Source organism: Anolis sagrei, chromosome 9, assembly GCF_037176765.1.
Source record: "Anolis sagrei isolate rAnoSag1 chromosome 9, rAnoSag1.mat, whole genome shotgun sequence".
NCBI lineage: Eukaryota > Metazoa > Chordata > Lepidosauria > Squamata > Dactyloidae > Anolis > Anolis sagrei.
Window position 1 is genome coordinate 19,848,561 of NC_090029.1, and position 27,316 is coordinate 19,875,876.

Below are 27,316 nucleotides of genomic sequence, written 5' to 3' on the forward strand. Positions count from 1 at the left end.
ATTTGCATTTTTTCGAATTGCTAGGTTGGCAAAAGCTGGGGCTAACAGCAGGAGCTCACATCGCTCCCCAGATTTGAACCTGAAACCTTTCGGTCAGCAAGTTCAGCAGCTCAGCGGTTTAACCCACTGCACCACTGGGGATCAGAACTTCAAAACCTTATATGATTTGACTACACAGAATTTCCCAAGTTTTGAAGGATTTAGGGTGGATTCGCCCAGATCCACCTTGTCTCCTGTGCTATGTTAATAATGCAATGCAATGTAATGTAATATATTGTATATACATATAATATTTATAATATTATAATATTGGTTGCAGTTTCGATTCCGAGAAGCAGCGTGAGCTTCCGCTGTCAGCCTTAGCTTCTGCCAACCTAGCAGTTCGAAAACATGCAAATGTGAGTAGATCAATAGGTACCGCTCTAGGGGGAAGGTAAGGGCGCTCCATGCAGTCATGCCGGCCACATGACCTTGGACGTGTCTACGGACAACGCAGGCTTTTCGGCTTACAAATGGAGATGAGCACCACACCCCAGAGAAAACCTTTACCTTTTCCTAATGTAATGCAATATAATCCTAATACTAATAATAATATATTATAATTATATATTTATATTACATGTAATATTACTAATAATATTACAATATAATGGTATAGTACAATATGGTAATAGTTCCTCCATAGCACAGTTGCCTCCTGTGCTATGTTAATAATATAATGTAATGTAATATATGTAATGTAATATGCCAGCAAATATGGAAAACTCAAGAATGGCCATCAGACTGAAAAAAATCAACTTCTATCCCCATACCAAAAAAGGGAAATGCTAAAGACTGCTCAAACTTCTGTACAGTGGCCCTTATTTCTCATGCCAGTAAGGTAATGCTCAAGATCCTGCAAGGAAGACGCCAGCAAGACTTGGAGAGAGAGTGACCAGATGGACAAGCTGGGTTTAGAAAAGGCGGAGGAACGAGAGATCCAATTGCCAAAATCCGGATGCTGGAGAATGGAGAAAGGCAGGGAGTTTTGGAAAAACATCTATTTCTGTTTCATTGACTATTCTAAAGCTTTGACTGTGCGGATCATAATAAATTGTGGCAAGGTCTTGGTGGGATGGGCATACCAAATCACCTTGTCTGTCTCCTGAGGAATATGTACAAGGACCAAGTAGCAACAGGAAGAACTGACCACGGAACAACAGACTGGTTCAAGATTGGGAAAGGCGTACAGCAAGGTTGTATCTTCTTCCCCAACCTATTCAACTTGTATGCAGAACACATCATGCGATGTGCGTGGCTTGACGAATGCAAGGCTGGGGGTGAAAATTGCTGGAAGAAACATTAACAACCTTAGAAATGCAAATGACACCACTTTGATGGCAGAAAGTGAGGAGGAATTGAGTAGCCTTCTAATCAAGGTGAAAGAAGAAAGCACAAAAGCTGGGTTGTAGTTAAACATAAAAAAACCCCAAGATTATGGCAACAAGAATGATTGACAACTGGGAAATAGAGGGAGAAAACGTGCAGGCAGTGACAGACTTTGTATTTCTAGGCGGGAAGATGAGTGAAGACGCAGACTCCAGACAGGAAATGAGGAGACGCTTATTTCTTGGGAGGAGAGCAATGTCCAATCTCGACAACATAGTGAAGAGTAGAGACATCATACTGGCAACGAAGATCCGCATAGTCAAAGCCATGGTCTTCCCCATAGTAGTCACCTATGGATGTGAGAGCTGGACCAGAAGGAAGGCTGGGCGAAGAGAGAGAGACGCTTTTGAGCTGTGGTGTTGGAGGAAAGTTCTGAGAGTGCCTTGGACTGCCAGAAGATCCAACCAGTCCATCCTCCAGGAAATAAAGCCCGACTGCTCATTGGAGAGAAGGATAGTAGAGGCCAAGATGAAGTACTTTAGCCGCATCATGAGAAGAAAGGAAAGCTTAGAGAAGACAATTACGCTGGAGAAATGGAAGGAAAAAGGAAGAGGGGCCGACCAAGAGCAAGGTGGAGGGATGGGATCCTTGAAGTGACTGGCTTTACCTTGAAGGAGCTGGGGGTGGTGGTGGCCGACAGGGAGCTCTGGCGTGGACTGGTCCATGAAGTCACAAAGAGTCGGAAATGACTGAACAAATGAACAACAAAAAATGTAATATATTGTATATACATATAATATTTATAATATTATAATGTAATATAATATAATACCAATAATAATATATATTATAATTATATATTTTATATTACATGCAATATTGCTAATAATATTACAATATAATGGTATAGTACAATATAGTAATATTTAATACTGATATTGTACTATGCTAATAATATAGTATATTGTATGTATATATAGCTTGTAAGCTGCTGTGAGTCCCCTTCGGAGTGAGAAGGGCAGCATAGAAATGGCGTAAATAAATAAAGAAATAGTATTTCCAGGGCCTCTCTGCTACATGGAATACGGCATCATTGACGTCAGCCTAAAAGTAAACTGGGAGTCTTCTCTTTGGGAATGCTGATGAGTGACTGGTTGAAGCTTACCTTTGGTTCGTCCTCATGAGGAAAGGCCAGCTCCACTGTTAAGCAAATGATGCGTTCACCTCTGATAGAATGATGTGTTCACCTCTGATAGAATGATATGTTCACCTCTGATAGCTCCTGTTTAAGGAGCTCCATTGGCCCCCGTTCATTTTCCGGTCCCAATTCAAGGTGCAGGTTTTGACCTACAAGGCCCTGAACGGTTTGGGACCCACCTATCTGCGTAACTGCATGTGTATGAACCCACACAATCTCTTCGATCATCTGGAGAGGCCCTACTCAAGTTCCCACCTCCTTTGCAGGCACGATTGGTGAGGACGAGGGAGAGGGCCTTCTCGGTGGTGGCCCCGGTGGTGGAACTCACTTCCCAGGAACATCAGACATGCCCCAACTCTGGCAGTCTTTAGGAGGAGCCTGAAAATGTGGTTGTTCCAGTGTGCCTTCCCAGAATAAGGAGAACCCTCAGCAATATGCCCTCAAAATGCACTTTATCATTGATTTAAGACTGACTGCGTTCCCTCAATTATCTCTGAAAATGTTCACGTCACGTCAGCATTATTTTAATTTTAATCTATTACATTTGGCCCGGCCATTGGTTTTTAACATGTTGTGAGTCATTGTTGATTGCTTATTGCTTATTTTTGTTTATGTGATTTATTTGAATTGTATTGTATTGACTGTTTTATTTGATGTTTTGTTTATTGATGTATTGTGGGCTTGGCCTCATGTAAGCCGCACTGAGTCCCTTGGGGAGATGGTAGCGGGGCACAAATAAAATTATTATTATTATTATTATTATTATTATTATTATTATTATTATTATTATTAGACAACCTAGAGCAGCAGTAGGTTGGAGCACAGCGATATCTTCAGTAACATGGCCTGTGAACTTATTTGCTGAAGCCATATGTGGTGCCACTTCAGTCTTGAGGGGAGGCGATCTTGTTCTTCTCTCCTGATAACAACCTTTTGGGGCCAGCCCTGTTGTGAAATATGTCATGTATCGTATTCCGCAATTGATGGTGGATGGTGGTGGCAGGCCTAGCAGTTGTTGATGGAAGGGGCTAATGTAAGTCTTACTTCTAAAGAGCGGAGTAACTGTAAAAAAGAGTTTACATGAGAAAGCAACTAAGGGTGGAAGCATGCAAGAGGTAGGTTGCAGCTGGGTATAAGGAGCTAGCTAGCATCTACGTCCGACCACTTGCTGGACTGGTGCGGAGCTTTGGTATAGAGTGCTACCAACGACTTAAATCAAGAAATAGTTTTCTAAGATCTACAGAGACACTCGCTGGAACACCCCAGCAAGTGAGAGTCCAAAAGTGACAGGCTCAAACCCAGAACCTCAATCAATGGCTGGTACCAAATGAGAGACTCCCCCCTGGGCACACAGAAAACTGGGCGACTTGGAAAGTGCTGAACAGACTGCGCTCTGGCACCACGAGATGCAGAGCCAACCTTCAGAAATGGGGCCACAAAGTGGAATCCACGACAGGCGAGTGTGGAGAAGAGCAAACCACTGACCCCCTGCTGCAATGCAACCTGAGCCCTGCCACATGCACAAGGGAGGACCTTATTGCGGCAACACCAGAGGCACTCCAAGTGGCCAGATACTGGTCAAAAGACATTTAATCAACTACCAAGCTTGCAAACTTTGAGTTTTGTCTGTTTGTTTGTTTGTTTTGTTAAAAATATAATACAAATGTCTGGTTGCTCCTGACATGATAAATAAATAAATACTCCAATCTTGCAGCAACTGCACTAGTTGCCGATCGAGCACCGGATTACCTTCAAAGTACTGATTCTTACCTTTAAGGCCTTATATGGACTGGGTCTGGAGTACCTGAGGGACCGCCTCACCCCCTACCAACCCCCGAGATCATGTCGTTCAGACGATCAGAATCTCCTTGAAGTTCCCAATTTTAGGACCTTTCACCTGATGTCTACTAGGTGTAGAGCATTCATGGTGGTGGCTCCTTTCCTGTGGAATGCCTTGCCAGCGGAAACACGAGCTCTCCGAGACTTACGATCTTTTCATAGAGCTTGTAAAAGTTATTTAGGCTGGCATTTGAATCTTGCTGATTGAAAATTTTCTTTGATTTTAAATGTAATGTATCACACGTGTATATTGTAAACCGCTCCGAGCCTTTGGGGAGTGGTGGTATATAAAATTGATAAATAAATAAATAAATAAATAATACTCATGGGTCATCCAATCCAACCCCATTCTGCCAAGAAGCAGGAAAATCACATTCAATGTGATGGCGCGAGTGGCGCCACCTATATGTAGAACTGTAAGTTGTAGGATTTGAATTGTTGTATCAAGCCTGATTTTGCTTTTTTACCCTGTAAATGTATAGTTGAATTGATTGGTTATTTATAGTTGTCAATCAATGTTGTTTGCACCAGTTGAATTGCTCCTCCTACTCAATTGTTTGACCCCACCTCTTCCTAGAGAGCAGGACAGTGTTTCCTTTTCCATTCCACCATCAAACTTTCTATCAGATGGACGTGACTGAGAGACTTGGCTCTGAAGCCCTTGATTAAGTTACCTCTCAGCACCAATTCTGAGGTTCTTACCCTTGAGACTTATGCTTCATGTTCAGATCAACCTGGACGACGTTGAGAAGTCTCAAGCGCCTTCAAACCAGTTCTTTGGCACCAGAGGAAGGCTTTGTGCCTTCAAAATATAGATCATTGGAATTGGGGTTGTGATTATTCCAATATTCACAGCCATTGAGAAAGAGGGACCTGGAAAAGCTTCTCAGCTGCAAAACTCCTTGGACCCAAGACAACCAGAGACTGTAATGTATATTTTCCTTTACCCCTTTGAAACTTCCAGCTTATTGCCTTAAAGGGATAACTCTTTGTGAACAATTAAACTTATTTTGAGTTATCTACAGTGTTTTGGTCCTTGGGAGTTCCAGTTTTCCTAAAGGAGGGCAAGAAGCAATCTTCTGGGGGAAAGATGTCACGTCCATGCCTCTTTCACTAAGAGTTATAGCCCCCAGGCGCGACGGCACATTCAAAGCACCCCTGAAGAGGACGAAAAAGAAAAGACAAGTTCGTACATAACCGAGTAACACTACTGGTAATACTTAATATTTATAAAGCGCTTTTCCAAAGTGTTCAAAGCTCTCCACGTACATTGATCATCCTTACAACAACCCTGTAAGGTAGGTCAGCACTGTAATTTCCATATCAAAGAAGGAAGGGCTCCTAAGGCCAAGGGAGGATCTGCTCATTGGAGGCCCACCGGTGCATTCGCAGCTCAGCTGCAACTTGAACTTGGGACTTCTGGCTCATGGGTCATGCTCTGAAGCATTCTTCTCAAGCACAAATGCATCCGGGTGATAGAAAATGCAGCAAAAAAAAAAAAAAATCCCCACCTTGGTATATATATATATCTATTTTTCGACCAAATTGTCTTGGCACTTTCCGGATCTGCTTTTGCCCCTTTTCTCACCACTCCTCCAGAGCTTGGAAAGGTTCCTTTGGAGGACTACAACTCCCAGAGGCCAGGCTGGCTAGGGGATGGGAGTTGTAGTCCCAGAGAAAGGATTCATTTCCCAAGCTCTGCCCATTCCTGGGGGTCACGCAGGACTCTGTAACCAAGACAACTCGCAAGTAAACAAAAGGACTTTGCCTTAGCAGCTCTTTCCAAAATAATATAAAATAATCAGCACAAACATGACGTTGACCTCCCCACAACAGGAGAGGATCGCATTACAAACAAGACATGAAACACCTGAGACATTATTGCTAAGGAAGAAGCCCACCGACCGACCGGCAGCCGGAGAACATCTGGCACCCGGGTGGGAAGAATACAATTGGCGTGTTTTCTTTGACGGACAGTCAACTAAGTGCCATAAACAAACCCTCTGGATCCTTTTGGTCTGCAACTCCCATCATCCCCGATCACACTGGCCAAGAGTCAGGGAATTGTACTGCAACGTCTCTGCTTACCTCTCCTTGGTCTAGAAGTGCAAGAATGGGAATGGGTGTCCCTCTGGGTTTTGTTGGACCCCCAACTCTGATCAAGTCTCACTCTATTGGCTATTGTTATTATGGGAACTGCAATCCCACAACATATGGGGGACTGTATATTTCTCACTCCTGCTTGACAATACTTGACTATTTTTATTTATTCAAGCAAACCTGGCATCAGATGTGGTTCTCCACCTTCCTAATGCAGCAACCTCCTCATGTGGTGGTGACCCCCAATCATAACATTATTTTCATTGGGTTCATTTCATTGGGTTCATTTCATTATTTTCAACCCTGACCTCTGTGGAATAACATGCAGGTCAAGACTAGGGCTCCACAGTCACCTACTCACCCACCGCCAGGACACCAAATTTGGAGGACAATCTTACTCGGATAATGAAGGATCGCCATATATATATATATATATATATATATATATATAAAAAGGTAAAGGTAGTCCCCTGACATTAAGTCCAGTCATGTCTGACTCTGGGGTGTGGTGCTCATCTCCATTTCTAAGCCGAAGAGCCGGCGTTGTCCGTAGACATCTCCAAGGTCATGTGGCCGGCATGACTGCATGGAGCGCCCTTACCTTCCCGCCGGAGTGGTACCTATTGATCTACTCATATTTGCATGTTTTCGAACTGCTAGGTTGGCAGAAGCTAGGGCTGACAGCGGAAGCTCACGCCGCTCCCCAGAATCAAACCTGCGACCTTTCGATCAACAAGCTCAGCAGCTCAGTGCTTTAACCCACTGCGCCACCGGGGGCTCCATATATATATATATATATATATATATATATATATATATATATATATATAAGGTGTTTTTATCAGGGGTTTCGTATTTTATGATGTTGTATTTTATTTTTATTTCTTTTTCATTTTTAGTCTTATTTTGTTGGTCATCGTTTTTTTCATTAAGTTACAGTTAGGTTGTTTACATTGTCTAATGTGCTTTGTCTTGATGTAAACTGTTCTGAATGGTTTTCTTTGGGCATTGAATGGTTGCCATATGTTTGGGAACCGCCCTGAGTCCCTTCGGGGAGCTAGGGCAGTTTATAAATAAAGTTTATTATTATTATTAATTTATTATCATTATTATTAAGGAGGAAAGGGCTATAAATATAACGGATCTGTGGGTTGTCGTCCCTTCAAAAGACATTATTGTGGTCCAAAAGAAAGGGAGGGAATGACAACATTTCCATGCTCTGTGTTAGAGGTTCAATCACTCACTCACTCATATGTCTTAAGAGACATTTCCTTACATATGCATCCATTCCTCCCACCCGGTTTCTGGGGGCTTCCAAGTGGCACTTTGTGCGATTGCACCACCTTGCTTATGGAACAACACCCTATGCTCAACCTGGCCATTTCTCAATGGCTTCTGCTTCTTGTGTTTTTGTTTTTTTACTATGAGACTACAAGGATTGAATGAAAAGTAATGTCTCCACCTTCGTAACTCCTCAACAGATGGCAGTACTGGTATGCGGCAGGTACTAGCTTGTTCAGCAGACTCCCCTCTACAGTTCCCATTTTGTCAGGAAGCCTTAGCATTGAATGATTGTACTGTTAAAATGCGAAGTATGGAACCCTGCACAGACAGTCGGTCAATGCGACTTAAGCAACGTATGCAGCAGGTACTGGCTTGTTCAGTAGACTCTCCTCTACAGTTCCATTTTGGCAGGAAGCCTTAGCATTGAACAGTTGTGTTGTTAAAGTGCGAAGTATGGAATCCTGCGCAGACAGTCGGTCAATGCGACTTAAGCAACAGGCTGTCATTGAATTCTTGACTGCAGATGGTGTCACCCCAAAGGAGATGCATAAGAGAATGCAAGCTGTTGATGGTGATTGTGTTGATGTGAGCACTGTGCGTCATTGGGCGAATAAGTTTAAAGTTGTTGAGGCAGGAACATCTTACTTGTATGACAAAGAGTTGGACGTCCTGTGACAGCAATCACGGAGTTTCACAAGCAAAAGGTTGACAGATTGATTAAGGACGATCGTCGTATCACTCAGAGAGAAATTTCAAGCCTAATCGGCATTTCACAAGAATGTGTGGGTCACATTATTGCTTTGCTTGGCTGTCGGAAGATCTGTGCACAATGAGTACCCAGGATGCTGACGCCTGAAATGAAAGTGCACAGACTTGAAACTTCAGAGACTGGATCTCACCACCGTACGACATCCTCCATACAGTGCAGATTCCATCTGTCTCCGATAATGAAAGAAGATCTGCGGGGACATCATTGTGCTTCTGATGAAGACATTGAGAGAACCGGTAGACACTGGTTGCGGAAACAGAGTGTGGACTTCCTCCATGAAAACTTGTTCATCGTTGGCAGAAATGTATCCAATTGTCTGGTGATTATGTGGAAAAATGAATAGTTGGAGTTAAAGAGCACATTCTAAGGGTTATTTCTGTGTTTGGTTTATTAAATTATTCCCATCCAAACCCAAGTAACAAAGGTGGAGGCATTACTTTTCATTCAACCTCGATCCAGAGCAGGCATGGGCAAGCTTGAGCCCTCCAGGTATTTTGGACTTCAATTCCCACCATTCCTCATGCCCTTTTCTTTTCCCCACAGCCACTTAAGCTGAGTGCTGGGCCCATAACCAATGCTTAAGCGGCTGAGGGCGAAAAGGAAGGGGCCTGAGGCTATTAGGAATGGTGGGAGTTGAAGTCCAAAACACCCAGAGGGCCCAAGTTGATCTAGGTTTTCCTTAGGGAGAATTTCATCGTGCCATCACTGCTCAAGGGGGAAAAGGAAGGGGCCTGAGGCTTTTAGGAATGGTGGGAGTTGAAATCCAAAACACCCGGAGGGCCCAAGTTGATCTATGTTTTCCTTAGGGAGAATTTCATCTATGCTGACGATCGTGCCATCACTGCTCAAGGGGGAAAAGGAAGGGGCCTGAGGCTTTTAGGAATGGTGGGAGTTGAAATCCAAAACACTCGGAGGGCCCAAGTTGATCTATGTTTTCCTTAGGGAGAATTTAATCTATGCTGACGATCGTGCCATCACTGCTCAAGGGGGAAAAGGAAGGGTGCTGACGATCGTGCCATCACTGCTCAAGGGGGAAAAGGAAGGGGCCTGAGGCTGTTAGGAATGGTGGGAGTTGAAGTCCAAAATACCCGGAGGGCCCAAGTTGATCTATGTTTTCCTTAAGGAGGATTTCATCTATGCTGACGATCGTGCCATCACTGCTCAAGCAGGGAGCTTAAGCAGTTGAGGGGGGAAAGGAAGGGGCCTGAGGCTGTTAGGAATGGTGGGAATTGAAGTCCAAAACACCTGGAGGGCCCAAGTTTGCCCATGCCTGCTCTAGAATCAGCCTCTCTTTCCTTCCTCCAATCCATTTCCCTGAGGGATGCTTCTGTCCGAGAGCAACAGCCGAAAGACAGAGGAGAGCCACAACTCACTCACACCAATACAAGTTGTGCTATCAGCCCTGGTTTGTGCCTTGCAGTCCATTTTCAGAGCCAGTCTCCCCATACTGCACCATCCAAAATGCAGAGAAGCCCCAAGAAACCTCAAGTCCTGCATCCTTGATTCCATCCTCTTTGAGTTCAAGAAAAAGTGTCCTATTCGTCAAGACATCAGGGGCCTTCCTTGGACCAAGTACGTCGATATTTGTTTTCTCGTGTTAACATCCCACTCTGGGTTAAAAGGAGCAAGACCTAATTAAAGTGCAACAACGGCAACGCAAAGGAGTCATGTCTCTTCATTTTCTCCTCTCCTGCAATGTTTAGCCATTATGGTTTGGCCACCTTGGTCTTGGCAAGGCTGCTTTCCATCAGTCCCGGCCCATGAGCGCTCAGGGTCCCGCCTGGCACCTCACAGCATTCCCCCGATGCAGAACACCACTACGGCAACTACTGGCATTTTGAGGGCAAGTATTTTGTGGCCTGTTCACATGAGAAGAGCAGTTATTTTGTGCTCGGAAGGAGGAAGAGAGGGCTCCCGGCTGTGCCACTTCCTCCTTAAGAGAATATTCCTTAGCGGTCGCTCTTCTTGATTGGCACTTGGCACCAAAGCGAGATTCCCACAATCTCCTGGGGAAATGCAGGCAGTGAGAACTGGTGGAACCTTGACAAGAGAGGAAACCCCTGGAAGAAAACCCATCTGCTTCTCCGCAACTTGCGTAAATCCCTCTGGCTATGGCCCGGTCTTGTTTGCAGGTGATAACAGTCGATCTTTTTGATGCAAAACTCCAGACGCTGCAGACACGAACCCGCCCACCCCGGAAACAAGACGGGTGCCTTGGAATTAGCCCTGTAATGCAACTCCCACTTTTCTTGGTGGTTTGCAATAGAAAAAGTCATAAGGTTGGAGCCACCATCCACAGACGAGCAAAGCCCAGGCAATGCCTCCTTACTGGCCAGCAATAGAAAGCACCACTGAAAGAGGCTGCCGAGGAGTCTGCGACAAGGAAGCGCTTCTACCTTTCCGCTCCGTAAACGCAGAGCTTTGGTCCAAGCGTCCGAAACAAGGGATCCTTTTGCCTCGTCTTCATTGCAGCCACGTTAACCACTTGGACGCGGCAAGGATTTTGTATTTAAGGTGCGGTTCTCTCTTCCTCTAGTCTCATCCCTCTTGGGGCCACAGTCACCTGTTAAAAGATGGAACAGGAGCAAAAGAAACGTAAACACAAGATCCAAGGGTGCGAGAACTTTTTTAAGCCCCAAAAAGGCCAAAATTATTTATTTATTTATTTATTTATTTATTTATTTATTTATTTGCAGTATTTGTTTACCACCCCTCTCAGCCTTCCGGCAACTCGAGGAGGTTTACAAGGCAAAATTCAATGCCACCAAAAACACAATTACAATATAAAAACATAATAAATCAAAATGCAAATTCATATAAGCTCCTGGGGGACGGGAGGAGCAAAGCCACAAGGATAAGAACAAACAGTGACAGCATATTTTATTTTGAATTATTGCCATAGTTTGTAAGCCACCCTGAGTCTCCCTTTGGGGATGAGAAGCGTGGGGTACACTAAATAATAAAAATAAAATAATTTTATCTTGGAGCTATTTGGGCCTAAAGAGAGACATTTTAGGACTGGGCGTGGGGCGGAGGGACAAAGGCTGGAACTACGGTATTGACTTGAGTCTAATGCGCCATTGGATCTAATGGCGCATTAGATCCATCTCAACTTTCAAAACCCTGAAACCAAAAAGCGTACTGGCTCGCTGTGAGTTTTCTGGGGTATATGGCCATGTTCCAGAAGCATTCTCTCCTGATATATAAACATCACTTGTTTAGTTTCCAACAGACCTCACAACCTCTGAGGATGCCTGCCATAGATGTGGGCGAAACATCAGGAGAGAATGCTGTTCAAACATGGCCATACAGCCTGGAAAACTCACAGGCCATGAAAGCTTTCGACAACACACTGAACATCTCTCTGGGGATGTTTTCTGGTTTGCTAGCATTCCCAATTCCTATTGGAGTTTCTTTATTTAATTATAATTAATTAAAATAAATAAAGGCAAATACTGTCAAAGGTCCGTGGGGAAAAAAACAGCCGTGATGGAGGGAGAAAATTCCATGAAGTCATAATACAAATCCGTCTTTGTCCACGCATCAGTGTTCCCACTCTCCTTTGTCCTCGCTGTTCTTGGAACGTCACCCCATTTAAACCCGAGCCCACAAAAGGAAAAACAAAAACAGATGCCAAAGTTTCCTTTGAAAAATTGATGTATCGAGAGCAAATGAGCAAGTCATATCCCATCTTCAGTACTAGATTCCCGTAACTGAACAATATTTGCTATACAGTGTGTTTTGCACTCACTAAAACCAGAAAACAGAAATAAAAACGCTGCTGACTCTTGATGTGGTGCGACATGCTTTTTAATAAACCTGACCTTTGGCTCCCTTATGAAATTTCATGAGTGGAGCTGATGAAATTGATGAACGAAAAGTAAACAAATATGCTCGTAAGCTATTTATTATGTTGAAGGTTTTCATGGCCCGAATCACTGGGTTGTTGTAGGTTTTCCAGGCCATGTTCTAGAGGCATTTTCTCCTGACGTTTCGCCTGCACCTATGGCAAGCATCCTCAGAGGTAATGAGGATGCTTCACTACTTCTGAGAAGGCTTGCCATAGATGCAGGCGAAACGTCAGGAGAAAATGCCTCTAGAACATGGCCATATAGCCCAGAAAACCTACAACAACCCAGCTATTTATTTATTTATGACATTTATATGCCGCCCTTCTCACCCCAAAGGGGACTCAGAGCAGCTTACAAGTAATATGTAAAAAAAAAAAAGGAAAAAAGAAGAAAAAAGAAAGAAAGAAAGAAAGAAAAAAGAAAAAAAGGAAAAAAGAAAAAAAAACCAGGAAAGGCTAACTATATACACACACACACACATACGCATGCACGCACACACAGACACACACACATATATATGAAATGATGAACTGCTATGAACAGGAATGGAAGTCCAATCTATTATATTTTGAATCTATTTTTAATCATTTTTTATTATGATTTTTTCTCTCCTTTTATTTCTCTCCCTTTTTCCTACTATCCCATCAGTGCATTGTTCTCCCTCTTTCCGTGTGAAAACATATAACTTTCTACACATTTTTTTCTCTTCTCTTCAACTGTATCTTAATCCTTTCTGTTTATATTAATCAATAATTTTTTTAAAAAAAACAAGTAATATGTAAATACAATATATTTATCTATATATCTTTGGCCTGCCCTAAACTATCACTAACCATGACATTTTTATTATAAGGTGAGCTATAAATTTGTTGTTGAAGGCTTTCATGGCCAGGATCACTGGGTTGCTGTGAGTTTTCTGGGCTGTGTGGTCATGTTCCAGAAGCATTCTCTCCTGACGTTACACCTGCATCTATGGCAGGCATCCTCAGAGGTCGTGAGGTCTGTTGGAAACTAGGCAAGTGGGGTTTATAATATCTGTGGAATAATGCCCAGGGTGGGATAAAGAACTCTTCTCTGTCGGAGGCAAGTGTGAATGCTGCAATTGGCCACATTGATTAGCACTGAATAGTCATGCAGCTTCAATGCCTGGATGCTTCCTGTCTGGGGGAATCCTTTGTTAGCTGTGGACAATTTCAGCAGAAACGAAGAAGAGAACTCTTGTCTGCTTGAGAAAGTGTGAGTGTTGCCATTGGCCACATTGATTAGCACTGAATAGCCATGGAGCTTCAATGCCTGGATGCTTCCTGTCTGGGGAAATCCTTTGTTGGAAGGTGTTAGCTGTGGACAATTTCAGCAGAAAGGAAGAAGAGAACTCTTGTCTGCTTGAGACAAGTGTGAGTGTTGCCATTGGCCACATTGATTAGCACTGAATAGCCATGGAGCTTCAATGCCTGGATGCTTCCTGTCTGGGAGAATCCTTTGTTGGAAGGTGTTAGCTGTGGACAATTTCAGCAGAAAGGAAGAAGAGAACTCTTGTCTGCTTGAGACAAGTGTGAGTGTTGCCATTGGCCACATTGATTAGCACTGAATAGCCATGCAGCTTCAATGCCTGGATGCTTCCTGTCTGGGGGAATCCTTTGTTGGAAGGTGTTAGCTGGCCCTGATTGATTCTTGTCTGAAATTGGCCTGCTTTTTTATTGTTGTTCTTTATTTAGCGGAGAGGAAGACAGCGGCTGCTTTTTAGTGCTTTGAAAGAGTTCAGCTAACACCTCCCAACAAAGGATTCTCCCAGGCAGCAAGCAGCTAGGCTCTGAAGTTGTAAGCCATTGAAATCCACAAGCATGTGGACAATTTCTACAGAAAAGGGGAAACAATGAAAATGAACAAAATCTGGGTTTTAGTATTTTTAAAACTCTACAATCAGGTCAGGGGGGAATCCTTTGTTGGGAGGTGTTAGCTGGCCCTGACTGATTCTTGCCTGGAATTCTCCTGTCTTTTGAGAGCTGCTCTTAATTTACTGTCTTGATTTTAGAGTTTTTTAATATTGGTAGCCAGATTTTGTAGCTGATTTAATTTTTTTACCAGTTTTGTTTAGTTCAGTAGTGTTTTACCCTTAAGTTCCTTGTTGGGAGGAAAGTGGGATATAAATTTAGTGCACAAACAAATGGATAAAGGAAGGGGTTTCCGAGCGGAATGTGCTGATCCTTAGGGATATTCCTTACCTCCGGGGCACCCGCGAGAGATAATCCCGATTCAACGAGCAGAGCTGCTGCTCCAAGCGGAAGATGCGGAAAGCCAAGTACGAGGAGGATACCACCAAGAGGCAAATCCTAAGAGAAAAGGAAAAGGAAAACCATAAAAGGCCCTGTTTCAGATACAGCCAAGAGGGACGGCGGAAACCAGAGTCAGGAAGACGTGGCCTCCAAACTTACAACACAATGAAGATCTTCAGCAGCTGATAATCAGATGGTCTCAATTCCGCTTTGTAGCTGTGCTCAACCTCCAACTCCTCTTCGGTGTTTATTCCACTTTCTGGAATTAAAGAAAACACAAAGAATTAATTAATTGGACTGGAGTGTGTGTTAAGCACAGAAGTGTTTCCCAGCCTTGGAGTACAACACATAGTTCGTTTAAAACGACAAGCCAGAGTTCCTAATCTGTTTGTGTTGTAGTAGAGTGTGCTGAGCAAGCTACAACGAGTAGTAGAAGGGCAAAGAAAGCTGCTCAGGTGTTGGATCAAGAGCAGCAAAGTAAGTGAATTAGGGAAATATTCATGACACCTACAGATACTGAGTCATTCAAAGGGTTTACAGATTCTGAGATGGAGGAGGAGGGAGAGGAAGGTAGAGGTTTGAAGCGGGTTACTCGGGATCAAGAATCGGATGAAGAGAGGGAAAGGAAGCGGATCCGTGAAATACTTAATGCTCCGACTGAAGAGGAGGACTTCATGGGATTTACAGGGAGTGATGGGACTGGGAATGATGACAGGGAGGAGGATGGACTAGATTGGACTCGTGTACAAGAGATCAGGGACATATGTACACAACCCACCTCAAGTGAGGAGTTTGAGGGGTTCTCGGGAGACTGGCAACCTGGAAATACATGGGGTGATCTAAGTCTTGATAGATGCTGGAAAAGCTGGAGGGACGGGTGGTGGTGAGAGCGATGACGATAGGGTGGAGTCCAGCTCCACCTCTAATGAGGAGTTATAGGATAAAAGTAAGGTATCAAACTATTGGAACTTTGCAGTAGGCAAAGTGTTGTATTGGGCTTGGGACTTTGTTGCTGCCATTACTGTCGCCTTGGGTCCTGGGACTGCACATCGCTGTGTTTTTGTGTCTCATCCGTCTGGAATCCTGTAAGTGCTGACTTCTACTCCTGCTGACTTTGGATTGCTTCTTGACGACGATATCGTGTTTTGGACTTTTACTACTACTTTTGGACGTGTTTTGACCTTGGACTGTTTCCTGACTTCGTTTTTGCTTGCTCCCACCTTGCTTTGTTGTGCTTTGTGAACTCTGTTATTTTCAAGCACATTGCTAAAGGTTTTTGTTATCCCGGATTATATCTCCGCATAATCCGGATTATTCTCCAAATTGCATTTTTTGCCTAGCCGATTTTGTTTTATTGCTAGTCTCACTGAATTCAAGTGTTTCTATGCTTGAATTCAGTGAGTCTAGCAATAAAACAAAGTCTGCTAGGCAAAAAATGCAATTTGGAGCATTTTAATGATTTATAGGATTTTATTGTGTATTTTACATCGTATTTAATAATCTGGTGTTCATGTATTTATTTATTTGCCTTGCCTTGTATGTGAAAGACCTATGGTCTAAGCATCGAATAAACTACACTGAATTCAAGTGTTTCTACACTATTTTGTTAATAAACTTTGTTTGCACCTTTTACTTGTTTTTGGTTCTGTTATGGCTTCTGGTTCACAAGTTTGATTGCAATTCCCATCAGCCCTGGCCAGTTGTGAGGGATGCTGGGAGCTGCAGTCCAACAAACAAACAGATAGATGCCTAGATAAGCCTCGTTCTTATTTTAGGAGAAAGAAGGAAGGAAATTCAGATATTCACACAAATAGAGGCTCTTTTGGGAGCGCTGAAAGAGAACTGGCTTTGGAAAGGGAAAGGTAGTCTTTTTAGACTGGTTTCCTGGTTTGTGGCTTGATCTCTGTGTTTATTTTTGGGCATTGTGTTGAATGTCAGCAAAGGAATGTGTTTCCAGGGATGGAAAGGGTTGAGAGGCGGCCCTCGCTCCTCAAGGCTGGACCGAACGCCTCTCAGGTTGGAATCCCATAAACGGAAGAGTCCCTTCCACTTCTTTGTTTCCACAAGAATGAAAGAACGTGGCTTCACCAAGTTGAACATCAACCTAGGTGTGCAGGTGTCCAGAGGCGGCCCTAGGTAATTTTCAATGCGAAGCAAACAGTATTTTGGCGCCTCCCCCAACCAATCACTGATATATATTTTCTGTTCATCGTGGGAGTTCTGTGTGCCATATTTGGTTCAGTGCCATCATTGGTGGAGTTCAGAATGCTCTTTGATTGTAGGTGAACTGTACATCGCAGTAACTACAACTCGCATATATCAAGGTCTATTTTCCCCCAAGAGCGCCTCAAGAGCGCCCCTGGGAAAAATCTATACCGCAGATGCTTACTTTGCATAATGGGTTGAACCGTCCCTGCAGGTGTCCTTTCTCCACTTTCTTCCCTATCACACGTTTATGCCGTAAGTCGGGTGTGCAACTTCATAGGTTTGCTCTAGAGCAGGCATGGGCAAACTCGGGCCCTCCAGGTGTTTTGGACTTCAACTCCCACCATTCCTAACAGGCCCTTTTCTTCCTTTCCTTTCCGCTTAAGCAGCTGAGGGGGAAAAGGAAGGGGCCTAAGGCTGTTAGGAATTGTAGGAGTTGGAGTCCAAAACACCTGAAAGGCCCAAGTTTGCCTATGCCTGGCTTAGACCATAGGCCTTTCACATATATGACAAATGAATATATAAAAACCAGATTATTAAATGCAATATGTAATACACTATACAAATACTATATAAATAATTAAAATGCTACATAAATCAATGGCGAGATGCACCCTTAAAATACTACATTAAATACTATATGAGCTCATTCTTGTATAGTTAAAAACCAGTACAGGGGGTTTTTGCCTCCCAGTTTTTGAATAGTTCTAATCTCGCCTCCTGGCAATGATAGAGTGTGGAACGGGGAGAGTGGTGGAGGCTCCTTCTTTGGAAGCTTTTGAACAGAGGCTGGATGGCCATCTGTCAGGGGTGATTTGAATGCAATATTCCTGCTTCTTGGCAGGGGGTTGGACTGGATGGCCCATGAGGTCTCTTCCAACTCTGTGATTCTATGATTCTATGAGGCAGCCAATCAAGAGAGATTGCAAAGCAAAGCAGAGATAACTAGCAAAAAAAAAAGTGCACGGTGCCTTTAAATCTCTCCTCACTTCTGTTTCACCATTGGAACACGATATAGATATATAGCGTCCCTACTTTGTGGATTTTCACTTTTTGCGGGTGGTCCTGGAACGTAACACCCATGATAAGTGAGGGAACACTGTATTATAAAACTTCAGCAAGAAACACTTTGGATATTTATATCCTACTACGATTACCTAAGCAGTGGGTTAAACTGCTGAAATTGCTGATTGAAAGATTGGTAGTTCAAATCCAGGGAGCGGGGTGAGCTCCCACTGTCAGCCCCAGCTTCTGACAACCTAGCAGTTCGAAAACATGCACATGTGAGTAGATCAATAGGTACCTCTTCTGCGGGAAGGTAAGGGCACTCCAATCAGTCATGCTGGCCACATGACCTTGGAGGTGTCTATGGATAACACCAGCTATTTGGCTTAGAAATTGAGATGAGCACCACCCCCCAGAGTTGGACTCGACTAGACTTAATGTCAAGGGGAAACCTTTACCTTTACCTTATGATTATGTAAAAGCATCCCGAGAGCATTCAACTGCAAGAAGAATATGCCGAGGACCCAAAATGATGAAGTGCAAAGCCAATCACAGAGCATGACTAAGAGTGGGAATGGAGTTTCAGAGCCTCGTCTTCTGGAGTCCAGGCCCAACACTCAACCCAATACTTCTCGCTGTTTCTTCTCACCTGATATGAGAGGCTCTTCGGAGTTACAAGAGCTCTCCTTGGTGCTGAGGCTGCTGATGGAGGCCCGGTGGATGCACTGGAAGCCGGCCTCCGGAAGGGGAAGAGGAAGGGGAAGGGCCAGCGACAGCGATGCCGAAGAGCCCTTCCTCCATTTCACCTCCGGGACAATGACCTCCTGGGGAAGGAACAGAATGAACGTCAACGGAAGTTCAAGAGATCTTTACTGGAGCATCAACCCAACAGTGAACAGCAGGATTTATTCTGAGTGTTTTCAATGCGTTATAGAGCAGCTTGCAAAACAAATCAAGATCTAAAGCAGGCATGGGCAAACTTGGGCCCTCCAGGTGTTTTGGACTTCAACTCCCACAATTCCTAACAGCCAGTAGGCTGTTAGGAATTGTGGGAGTTGAAGTCCAAAACACCTGGAGGGCCCAGGTTTGCCCATACCTGCTTTAGACTCAAATAAATACAACTAAACAAATAAAACAGTGGCAAATACACTACTTTGCTGCAAATACATTCTCTCACTTATCGTGGGTATTCCGTTCCAGGATAACTGAAAATCCGCAAAGTAGGGATGCTCTGCCCACTCAAGTGGGCATCCCTCCTTCACAGCGGCCTCCTCCTCGCCACCTCTGCTGCTCCCTGCCTCGGAGGTCCCTTCCCTTGGAGGGCCCTGAACGGGGTGCCCAGCCTGGCGAGGAAGGAACGGGGTGCCCTGCCTGTCGAGAACAAAACGGGGTGGCCAGCCTGGCGATAGAATGGGGTGCCCAGCCTGGCGAGGATGAAACGGGGTGCCCATCCTGGCGAGGGTAGAACGGGGTGCCCAACCTGGCAAAGAAGGAATGGGGTGCCCAGCCTGGCAGGGAAGGAACAGGATGTCCAGCCTGGCGAGGATAGAATGGGGTGCCCAGCCTGGTGAGGAAGGAACAGGGTGCCCAGCCTGGCAGGGAAGGAACGGGATGCTCAGCCTGGCAAGGATGGAATGGGGAGCTCAGCCTGGCAGGGAAGGAACGGGGTGCCCAGCCTGGTGAGGATGAAATGGGATGCCCAGCCCGGTGAGGAAGGAACGGGGTGCCCAGCCTGGCGAAGCAGGAATGGGGTGCCCAGCCTGGCAGGGAAGGAACAGGATGTCCAGCCTGGCGAGGATAGAATGGGGTGCCTAGCCTGGTGAGGAAGGAACAGGGTGCCCAGCCTGGCAGGGAAGGAACGGGATGCTCAGCCTGGCAAGGATGGAAAGGGGAGCCCAGCCTGGCAGGGAAGGAACGGGGTGTCCAGCCTGGTGAGGATGAAGTGGGGTGCCCAGCCCGGTGAGGAAGGAACGGGGTGCCCAGCCTGGCAAAGAAGGAATGGGGTGCCCAGCCTGGCAGGGAAGGAACAGGATGTCCAGCCTGGTGAGGATAGAATGGGGTGCCCAGCCTGGTGAGGAAGGAACAGGGTGCCCAGCCTGGCAGGGAAGGAACGGGATGCTCAGCCTGGCAAGGATGTAATGGGGAGCCCAGCCTGGCAGGGAAGGAACGGGGTGCCCAGCCTGGTGAGGATGAAATGGGGTGCCCAGCCCGGTGAGGAAGGAACGGGGTGCCCAGCCTGGCGAAGAAGGAATGGGGTGCCCAGCCTGCCGAGGACGGAACAGGGTGCCCAGCCTGGAAAGGAAGGAACGGGGTGCCCTGCCTGTCGAGAACAAAACGGGGTGCCCAGCCTGGCGAGGACGGAATGGGGTGCCCAGCCTGGCGAGGACAGAACGGGGTGCCCAGCCTGGTGAGGAAGGAACAGGGTGCCCAGCCTGGCAGGGAAGGAACGGGATGCTCAGCCTGGCAAGGATGGAATGGGGAGCCCAGCCTGGCAGGGAAGGAACGGGGTGCCCAGCCTGGTGAGGATGAAATGGGGTGCCCAGCCCGGTGAGGAAGGAACGAGGTGCCCAGCCTGGCGAAGAAAGAATGGGGTGCCCAGCCTGGCAGGGAAGGAACAGGATGTCCAGCCTGGCGAGGATAGAATGGGGTGCCCAGCCTGGTGAGGAAGGAACAGGATGCCCAGCCTGGCAGGGAAGGAACGGGATGCTCAGCCTGGCAAGGATGGAAAGGGGTGCCCTGCCTGTCGAGAACAAAACGGGGTGCCCAGCCTGGTGAGGATGAAATGGGGTGCCCAGCCCGGTGAGGACAGAACGGGTTGCCCAGCCTAATGAGGATAGAATGGGGTGCCCAGCCTGGCGAGGAAGGAACGGGGAGCAGCTATACAGTGTTCCCTTGCTGTTCCCTGCAAAACAGTGAATTTGCCATAAGCAAACTGCGACGTAGAAAGGAAACACTGTACCTCAAAATGCATGCATAGCAGAGCCAAAAACAAGGAAATAGGAAGAGAGAGGCTGCGTTTTAGTGCATTGGAAAGAGTGCAGTTAGCTGAGGACAGAGGCTCAGCTCAATGCTGATAATCTCTGATTAGAGCCCTAGTTCAAACAGTGGCGTGTTCCATAAGTTCCCATGTTTCCTCTTCCTCCCTTACCTTTGCGACATTAACCACAGTTTTGCTGTTACGTCCTGAGTCATGATTAACTCAAACCAGGCTTCATCAACAGTGCGCAACCACTGCCACCGATATTTCCGTGTCTTACTAAACAAGGGAAACGGGGTTGCTTCCCGAAAGCATGGCCTTACCAGCGCCACGGCATCTGGCTCTTCCGTCAGTTCTTTCAAGCTCAGGCTCTTTTTGCTGGAAACCTGCCAAAGGGTCAAAGAAGAGAGAAGTCACTGAAGCACCTTGTCCTCCAGGCCAAGGCACAACTAAGGACGCATCTTTCAAGCATTATAGGGTCAACACAAAGTCATCGTCGAAAATGCCATTCTTTATTACATCCAACACCTGAAGTTTGTCTGTAGCCCAAAGATTCTCAAATGCTATTCCTCCACATGGTTTGGACTCATAAACCCCAAGTGCCTTGGCCAATGACCAGGGATTCTGGGAACAAACATCTGGAAGTTCCAGGACCCAAAAGTCATTTGATATAGTTACCGTTTTAGATCATTCATTTTATGCTACATAGGAATAGGGAGCCCCCAGTGGAGCTGCAGGTTACACTGCTGAGCTGCTGAACTTGCTGACCAAAAGGTCAGAGGTTCGAATCCAGAGAGTGGAGTGAGCTCCCGCTGTTAGCCCCAACTTCTGCCAACCTAGCAGTTTGAAAACATGCAAATGTGAGTAGATCAATAGGTACCACTCTGGTGGGCAGGTAACAGCACTCTATGAAGTCATGCCGCCATGACTTCATAGGTGTCTATGGACAACGCCGGCTCTTCGGCTTAGAAATAGAGATGAGCACCAACCCGCAGAGTCGGACACGAGTAGACTTAATGTCAGGGGAAAACCTTTACCTTTACCTTTAGGAATAATATGTGTATGTGTGTTTGTGTGTGTGTGCGTACCATATATCCTAGAATGCTCGTTTGTGGGATTAAGATAACTCAAAAACCACTGGGCGAATTGACACCAAATTTGGACACAAGACACCTATCAGGCCAACGAGTGACCATCAAAAAGCCAAAAAACAAACATTGCATTACAACACATGTTCATAACCACATAAATACACATATACACAAATATATACACACACAAAACACATATACACAGACTGGGCCACAGCAACGCATGGCAGGAGACAGCTGGTGTGTGTGTGTGTGTGTGTGTGTGTGTGTGTATTCAAGTTATGGATGATGAAATTTGTGGATGAAGAATCTGTGGATATGGAGGGCTGGCTATATTTAAATATTTGAAAAACATATTTAAAAAGAGAGGGGTTCACATGGGCATTGAAGAACCACACCAGGATAAATGGGAACTAGGAAAAAGGTGCCATTTCAACGCGTGTCCACACACTGATGTGTTTTGGGTCTTGAAAGGCGGAACTGTATCCCAAGAAAGTAGCATGGCAGAACCCCAAGGAAGGCATCTTCTTCCTTTCTCAGCAAAGTCAACACCACTCTGCAACTTGTCCGAAGCTTGTGATCAAAGTTATCTAAGACGTGCCCTTCAATTACTGGTCATGTGGCGAGGAAATGGCCGTGTGCCCATTTGGGAGAGCGGCCAACGGAGAAATAGACAAGAGCTTGGAAGAAACGTTCCACCCATGTCCTCCTGCCCACCCGCCTCCCCCCCTCTCCACCCAACAAGGAACAAAATGTATTCCAGATTCATCCAAAGGCTTTTACGATGCTGGTTGCCCAGTTAAACTATCAAGCCTTGGCCCAAAGCCTTGTGCGGCCCAAACGCTGGCTCCTAAGAGGCTGGCTCTCTTATCGCCAAGACCCGATCTCTACTGAAAGAACTGGACTGTTTTTATGGTCTTATATGGATTTTGCAGCAGTGGATGGAGGAGAGGCTGTGCAGATAATGATCCCAGTTGAAGTTAAAACCCAGCTTTGTGAAAATCAACAGAGTTGAAAAATAATTGCTCTTCTGGGCCTTTATTGAGACGGGTTTATGGTTTGTTTTATTTTTATATAACCAATGAATATGTTTGAAAGGAGAGAAGGAGAAAGTACCTGCAAGTGTGTGCAGACCCTTCGCAGAACATCGTAGACGCTGTCTCTAGAGATCAGGGAAACGAAGATGTACTGGAAGTGAAACAAAGCAAACGTGAGGAACCAAAGCCCAGGCTGCAAAGTCTGAACACAAAGGCTGGAGAAGGGTTTGCACTCAGGCCATGTTTACACTCAGGAACTGGCCTATTACTTCAGCATTCAAAGGCAGATGGTAAACCTGTAGCACAGTGGTTCTCAGCTTTCCTAATGCTGTGACCCTTTAATACCATTCCTCATGTTGTGGTGACCTCCAACCATAAAATTATTTCCGTTGCTACTTCCTAACTATAATTTTGCTACTGTTATGAATCGTAATGTAAATATCTGATATGCAGGATGGATTTTGATTGTTACTTCTCTTTTTCCCTGGGATTCGGCCATAGAGAGGCCACTCTACCCCTCTCAAAGCCCTCCCCCTCAGGCTCTCCTCCCTAGGCCCACCCTTCCTCACTTTCTCCCTTCTCTCTTCTAACTTCCACCTCCTCCTCTACCACCATCTCCTTCTCCTTCCTCTTCCCTCTTGGCTTGAAAAAAAACCTTGCCTCTATCACTCCCTTTTCTTCCTCGCAAAATGATGGTGTGGGTGGAGAAGGTGGGACTGAGAGATGTCACCACCTGTCTCTGGGAAGCAAGTTAGCAGTGTCTCAATTTCTAAGACCATCAGAAATATGTGTTTTCCAATGGTCTTAGCCGAGACCCTGTAATAGGGTCATTCGAACCCCAAAGGGGTTGTGACCCACAGGTTGAGAACCGCTGCTGTAGCAGAACTCCCCCAGTTTATTAGGCCACCCAGGAATATCTTCCTCCTCTGACCTCATACAGGGTCCAAATCAACCTAGTGCTCCAAAAGTAAAGTTTTGAGCCAATGGGGCCAGAATCCACTCCCTACGAAACACACACAAGGCAATGATTTCCTTCTCATCTCTGCGGGTGGTTTGGAATAGAAACCATGCCTGACTTGGGAACATTTTGTGGGTTTCAGTTTCAGGAAGACCATGGCAAGGCAATGCACCAGACAGGAACCCAAAAGCCAAAACACTTTTATCTGTTGTGCAAACAATTAGCGCAAAAAGTCGCATTCCGTTTAGATCCCTCCTTGAGTTTCCGCTGGAGGTTGCTGACTTTCACTTCCCGCCCTCCAGCTGCCAAGCAGCTCCCCTCCAATGGTCTTGTTGTAATTTACCCCAAATCACAAACCACAACAAGGGATGAGTTTTTAAAAATAGGTCAGGCTGTTCCCAGAAATAACTATTATGAGGATCTGGGACTTCCAGAAAGAGAAATGCAATTCCAGTATTCCCGCCTCTCCTGGCCTCACTGGTCTGACCTCTATATATGATCTTGTAGCTTTAGATCAGGAAGTCATGCCATAAAGTTCCTCCTGGTGAAACGAAATACATCTTCTCATTCGTCCACTTCCATTCCTCTAATGAATTCACAACTGGGTTCCATGAAAGAAAATGGGGGTCGCCAAAAATCAGCAACACTAAAAGGTTTCCGAATTCTACCTAGTGGCTGTTTTAGGCATTGACATAAATCTGTTAACAGAAAGCATGGGCAAACTTCAGCCCTCCATGTGTTTTGGACTTCAACTCCCACAATTCCTAACAGCCTCAGTCCCCTTCCTTTCCTCCCTCAGCCGCTTAAGAGCATGTGACCTTCTAATGTTGTTTTCATGTCTTTCTTACTCTCCCCATGAATGATCTCTCCTTGAAATCTCCAAAAACAACAATTCCAAATAGATTGTAGAGACCCACACACTATTTCAAATCAATGCTTTTTTCCATACCGGAAATTGACTTATAGCCACATTTTGAGGGGCATTTTGAGCAGTTTTGCAGCTCTTAGAAGACCCAAAAAGGCACAACAATTATTATTATAAACCAACGATGGAATTGAACCAAACATGGCACACAGTTCTCCCATGACCAACAGAAAATACTGGAAGGGTTTGGTGGGCAGTGTCCTTTGGTTTTGGAGTTGTAGTTCACCTACATCCAGAGATCACTGTGGACTCAAACAATGATGGATCTGCACCAAACTCCACACGAATACTCCATATGCCCAAATGTGAACACTGGTGGAGTTTGGGAAAAATATAATCTTGACAATTGGGAGTGGTAGATGTTGGGATTTATAGTTCACCTACAATCACAGAGCATTCTGAACCCCACCAACGACAGAATTGGGCCAAACCTCCAACACAGAACCGCCATGTGGGTCACAGCAACACGTGGCAGGGGACAGCTAGTGCAAACATAAATACATTCACAACTCACCCAACTCCAAAACAACCCAACATCAAGCAATCAATTATTAAAAACTGATTTAACCACAAGTCCTGCTGCAGTTGCCCAGCTCAACTTTTGCCCCCCAAAAGAGGTCAGGATGTGCTCCAAAGTCAGCAGCAAAAAGTGTGGGGAGTGCACATTGCTAAAGGAGTCGACCAAGGGGCAAAGAGATTTGGATGCCCTGTTTCTGGGGCAAGAGATGGGAAAATGCAAACGCCAGAGCAATATCAATGGCAAGAAAGAGGATTATCTGCCTTCAAAGGAGGACTGTGTTTGTGGAACAAAAGGTTAGACGGGATTAGGAAAATAAATGACCACCGTATGGCTGACAAGCCTTTTCAATGCAACATTAAGGACAAAAAAAGAATTGGATCATACCAAACAATGCAGGAGGATTTATCGCTAGGCACAAAGCGCATTTGGTAGAATGACCACAAAATCCACTGCCGGAGACCATGGTAAACACAGCAAGTGTACAAAAGATATACAAAGCCGCTTGACACCTCCAAGATTTACCTTGCAGAGGTGAGTGGCCTAAGCTTTTGTAAATAGAGTCCATTTCAATAGATACAAACCTCAGGCTGTAAATATTTCCAAGTTCCATGAGACTCCAAAATAAATGAGAGTAAAATGTGCTAAAGCTGTTTTTTCAAAGGGAGAAAGTAATGTGAAGACCAAAGCTTGGTAAATTTGGTGCTAGGAATTGTGGGAATTGAAGTCCAAAACACCTGGAGGGCCAAAGTTAGCCCATGCCTGGACTATAACATAGTACCTGGGGGGGGGGGGGGATTTGAGAATGGTAGTCCAAAAAAGTAACTATTCCAAGCCAAAAAAGAGTGTGTTAACTTAAAAATGCAAAGCACAAAGCTAGGTCCGAGAAGCTAGCTGAGCCTGGGAGTTTTGGCAACAGTTACATGTTTAGGTCTTCTGTGCAGAGAGCTTACCAAGACAGTATTTTCTGCTTCTGGGCTGCTGGAAGAAGATCCTTCACATGAACACCTAAGGATTATTTGAATCTCTCTCAAAGGATATTGTGTGAATCAGTGCAACTGTTCACATGACTGTATATATGTTGCTCTGCATAACAAAGAGTAAACACTTTATTCTTTACTGATCATCTGCATACAGTTCCCCACTTTCTCTCCATTGAGGGCTGGGTTCTCATAGGTAACATAGAACAGACAAGGAAGTGTCTGGCATAACTTACCTTCCTGCTGGCATTTGTCGTAATAGCCAATCCGTTTGGTAGTAGCCGGGCTGTTTTGTGCTTTTTTATTAGCTGAACAGAGACAACGGGAATAACAACCTGAAATGAAGGAAAATAAAAGATATGGTTCTGAGATGTATTTAAACAGGGGCAGGGAAGTAGTCAGAGTGATATATTTGGATACAACAATCACAATTTCCATCTGCAGAAGGTTTTGGGTGAGTGGGCTTATTTACAAAAGACCCTCCTTATAAATGTACAGCAGAGTAACTTATTAGCAGCAGCGTGACCCAGCACCAGCAGTCCAAATGATAAAATGAACAAATGTTATCTCTTCCATAGGAAGCTTTTCTTTATAGCAAAATAATATGGTTGCACTATTTACAAGAACAAGGTTTCCATAACATGAACCAAGTCCTTTATACTTCCTTCTTTACTTCCACACTGGGCTTCTTTTTCGTGCAGATAAACAGCTTCACTCTCAGAGTCTCTTCTCACACTGAAGTAGCTTTATACATAGCAGCCTTCACACTGAAGCTTCACATACTTATTTACTTACTTAGGCGATCCCTCGTTGGACGAGTAAGATGGGTTTCCTTGTGGATTCGTAGGTGGCTGTGGAGCCCTATTCTTGATCTGCATCTTCTCCCACAGTGAAGGCATTGGTTTCCAGGTGGAAGGCGGTCCTGGTCAGGGTTGGCTT

At 45.1% G+C, this 27,316-nt stretch overlaps 1 protein-coding gene across 3 annotated transcripts in view; it reads right to left on the minus strand.

The window, feature by feature from the left end:
• Nucleotides 1-9,564: 9,564 nt before the first annotated feature.
• GRAMD2A (GRAM domain containing 2A) overlaps nucleotides 9,565-27,316 on the minus strand; it is a 76,229-nt gene continuing 58,477 nt past the window's right edge. For all 3 annotated transcript variants that reach the window (XM_060755569.2, XM_060755571.2, XM_060755570.2), the window contains exons 6-12: nucleotides 26,614-26,712; nucleotides 23,077-23,148; nucleotides 21,193-21,255; nucleotides 18,542-18,716; nucleotides 14,842-14,941; nucleotides 14,632-14,739; nucleotides 9,565-11,121 (exon numbers count right to left, since the gene is read on the minus strand). In XM_060755569.2, the coding sequence (XP_060611552.2) occupies nucleotides 11,118-11,121; nucleotides 14,632-14,739; nucleotides 14,842-14,941; nucleotides 18,542-18,716; nucleotides 21,193-21,255; nucleotides 23,077-23,148; nucleotides 26,614-26,712 (621 nt within the window). In that variant the 3' untranslated portion in view covers nucleotides 9,565-11,117. The remainder of the gene's footprint in view (nucleotides 11,122-14,631; nucleotides 14,740-14,841; nucleotides 14,942-18,541; nucleotides 18,717-21,192; nucleotides 21,256-23,076; nucleotides 23,149-26,613; nucleotides 26,713-27,316) is intronic.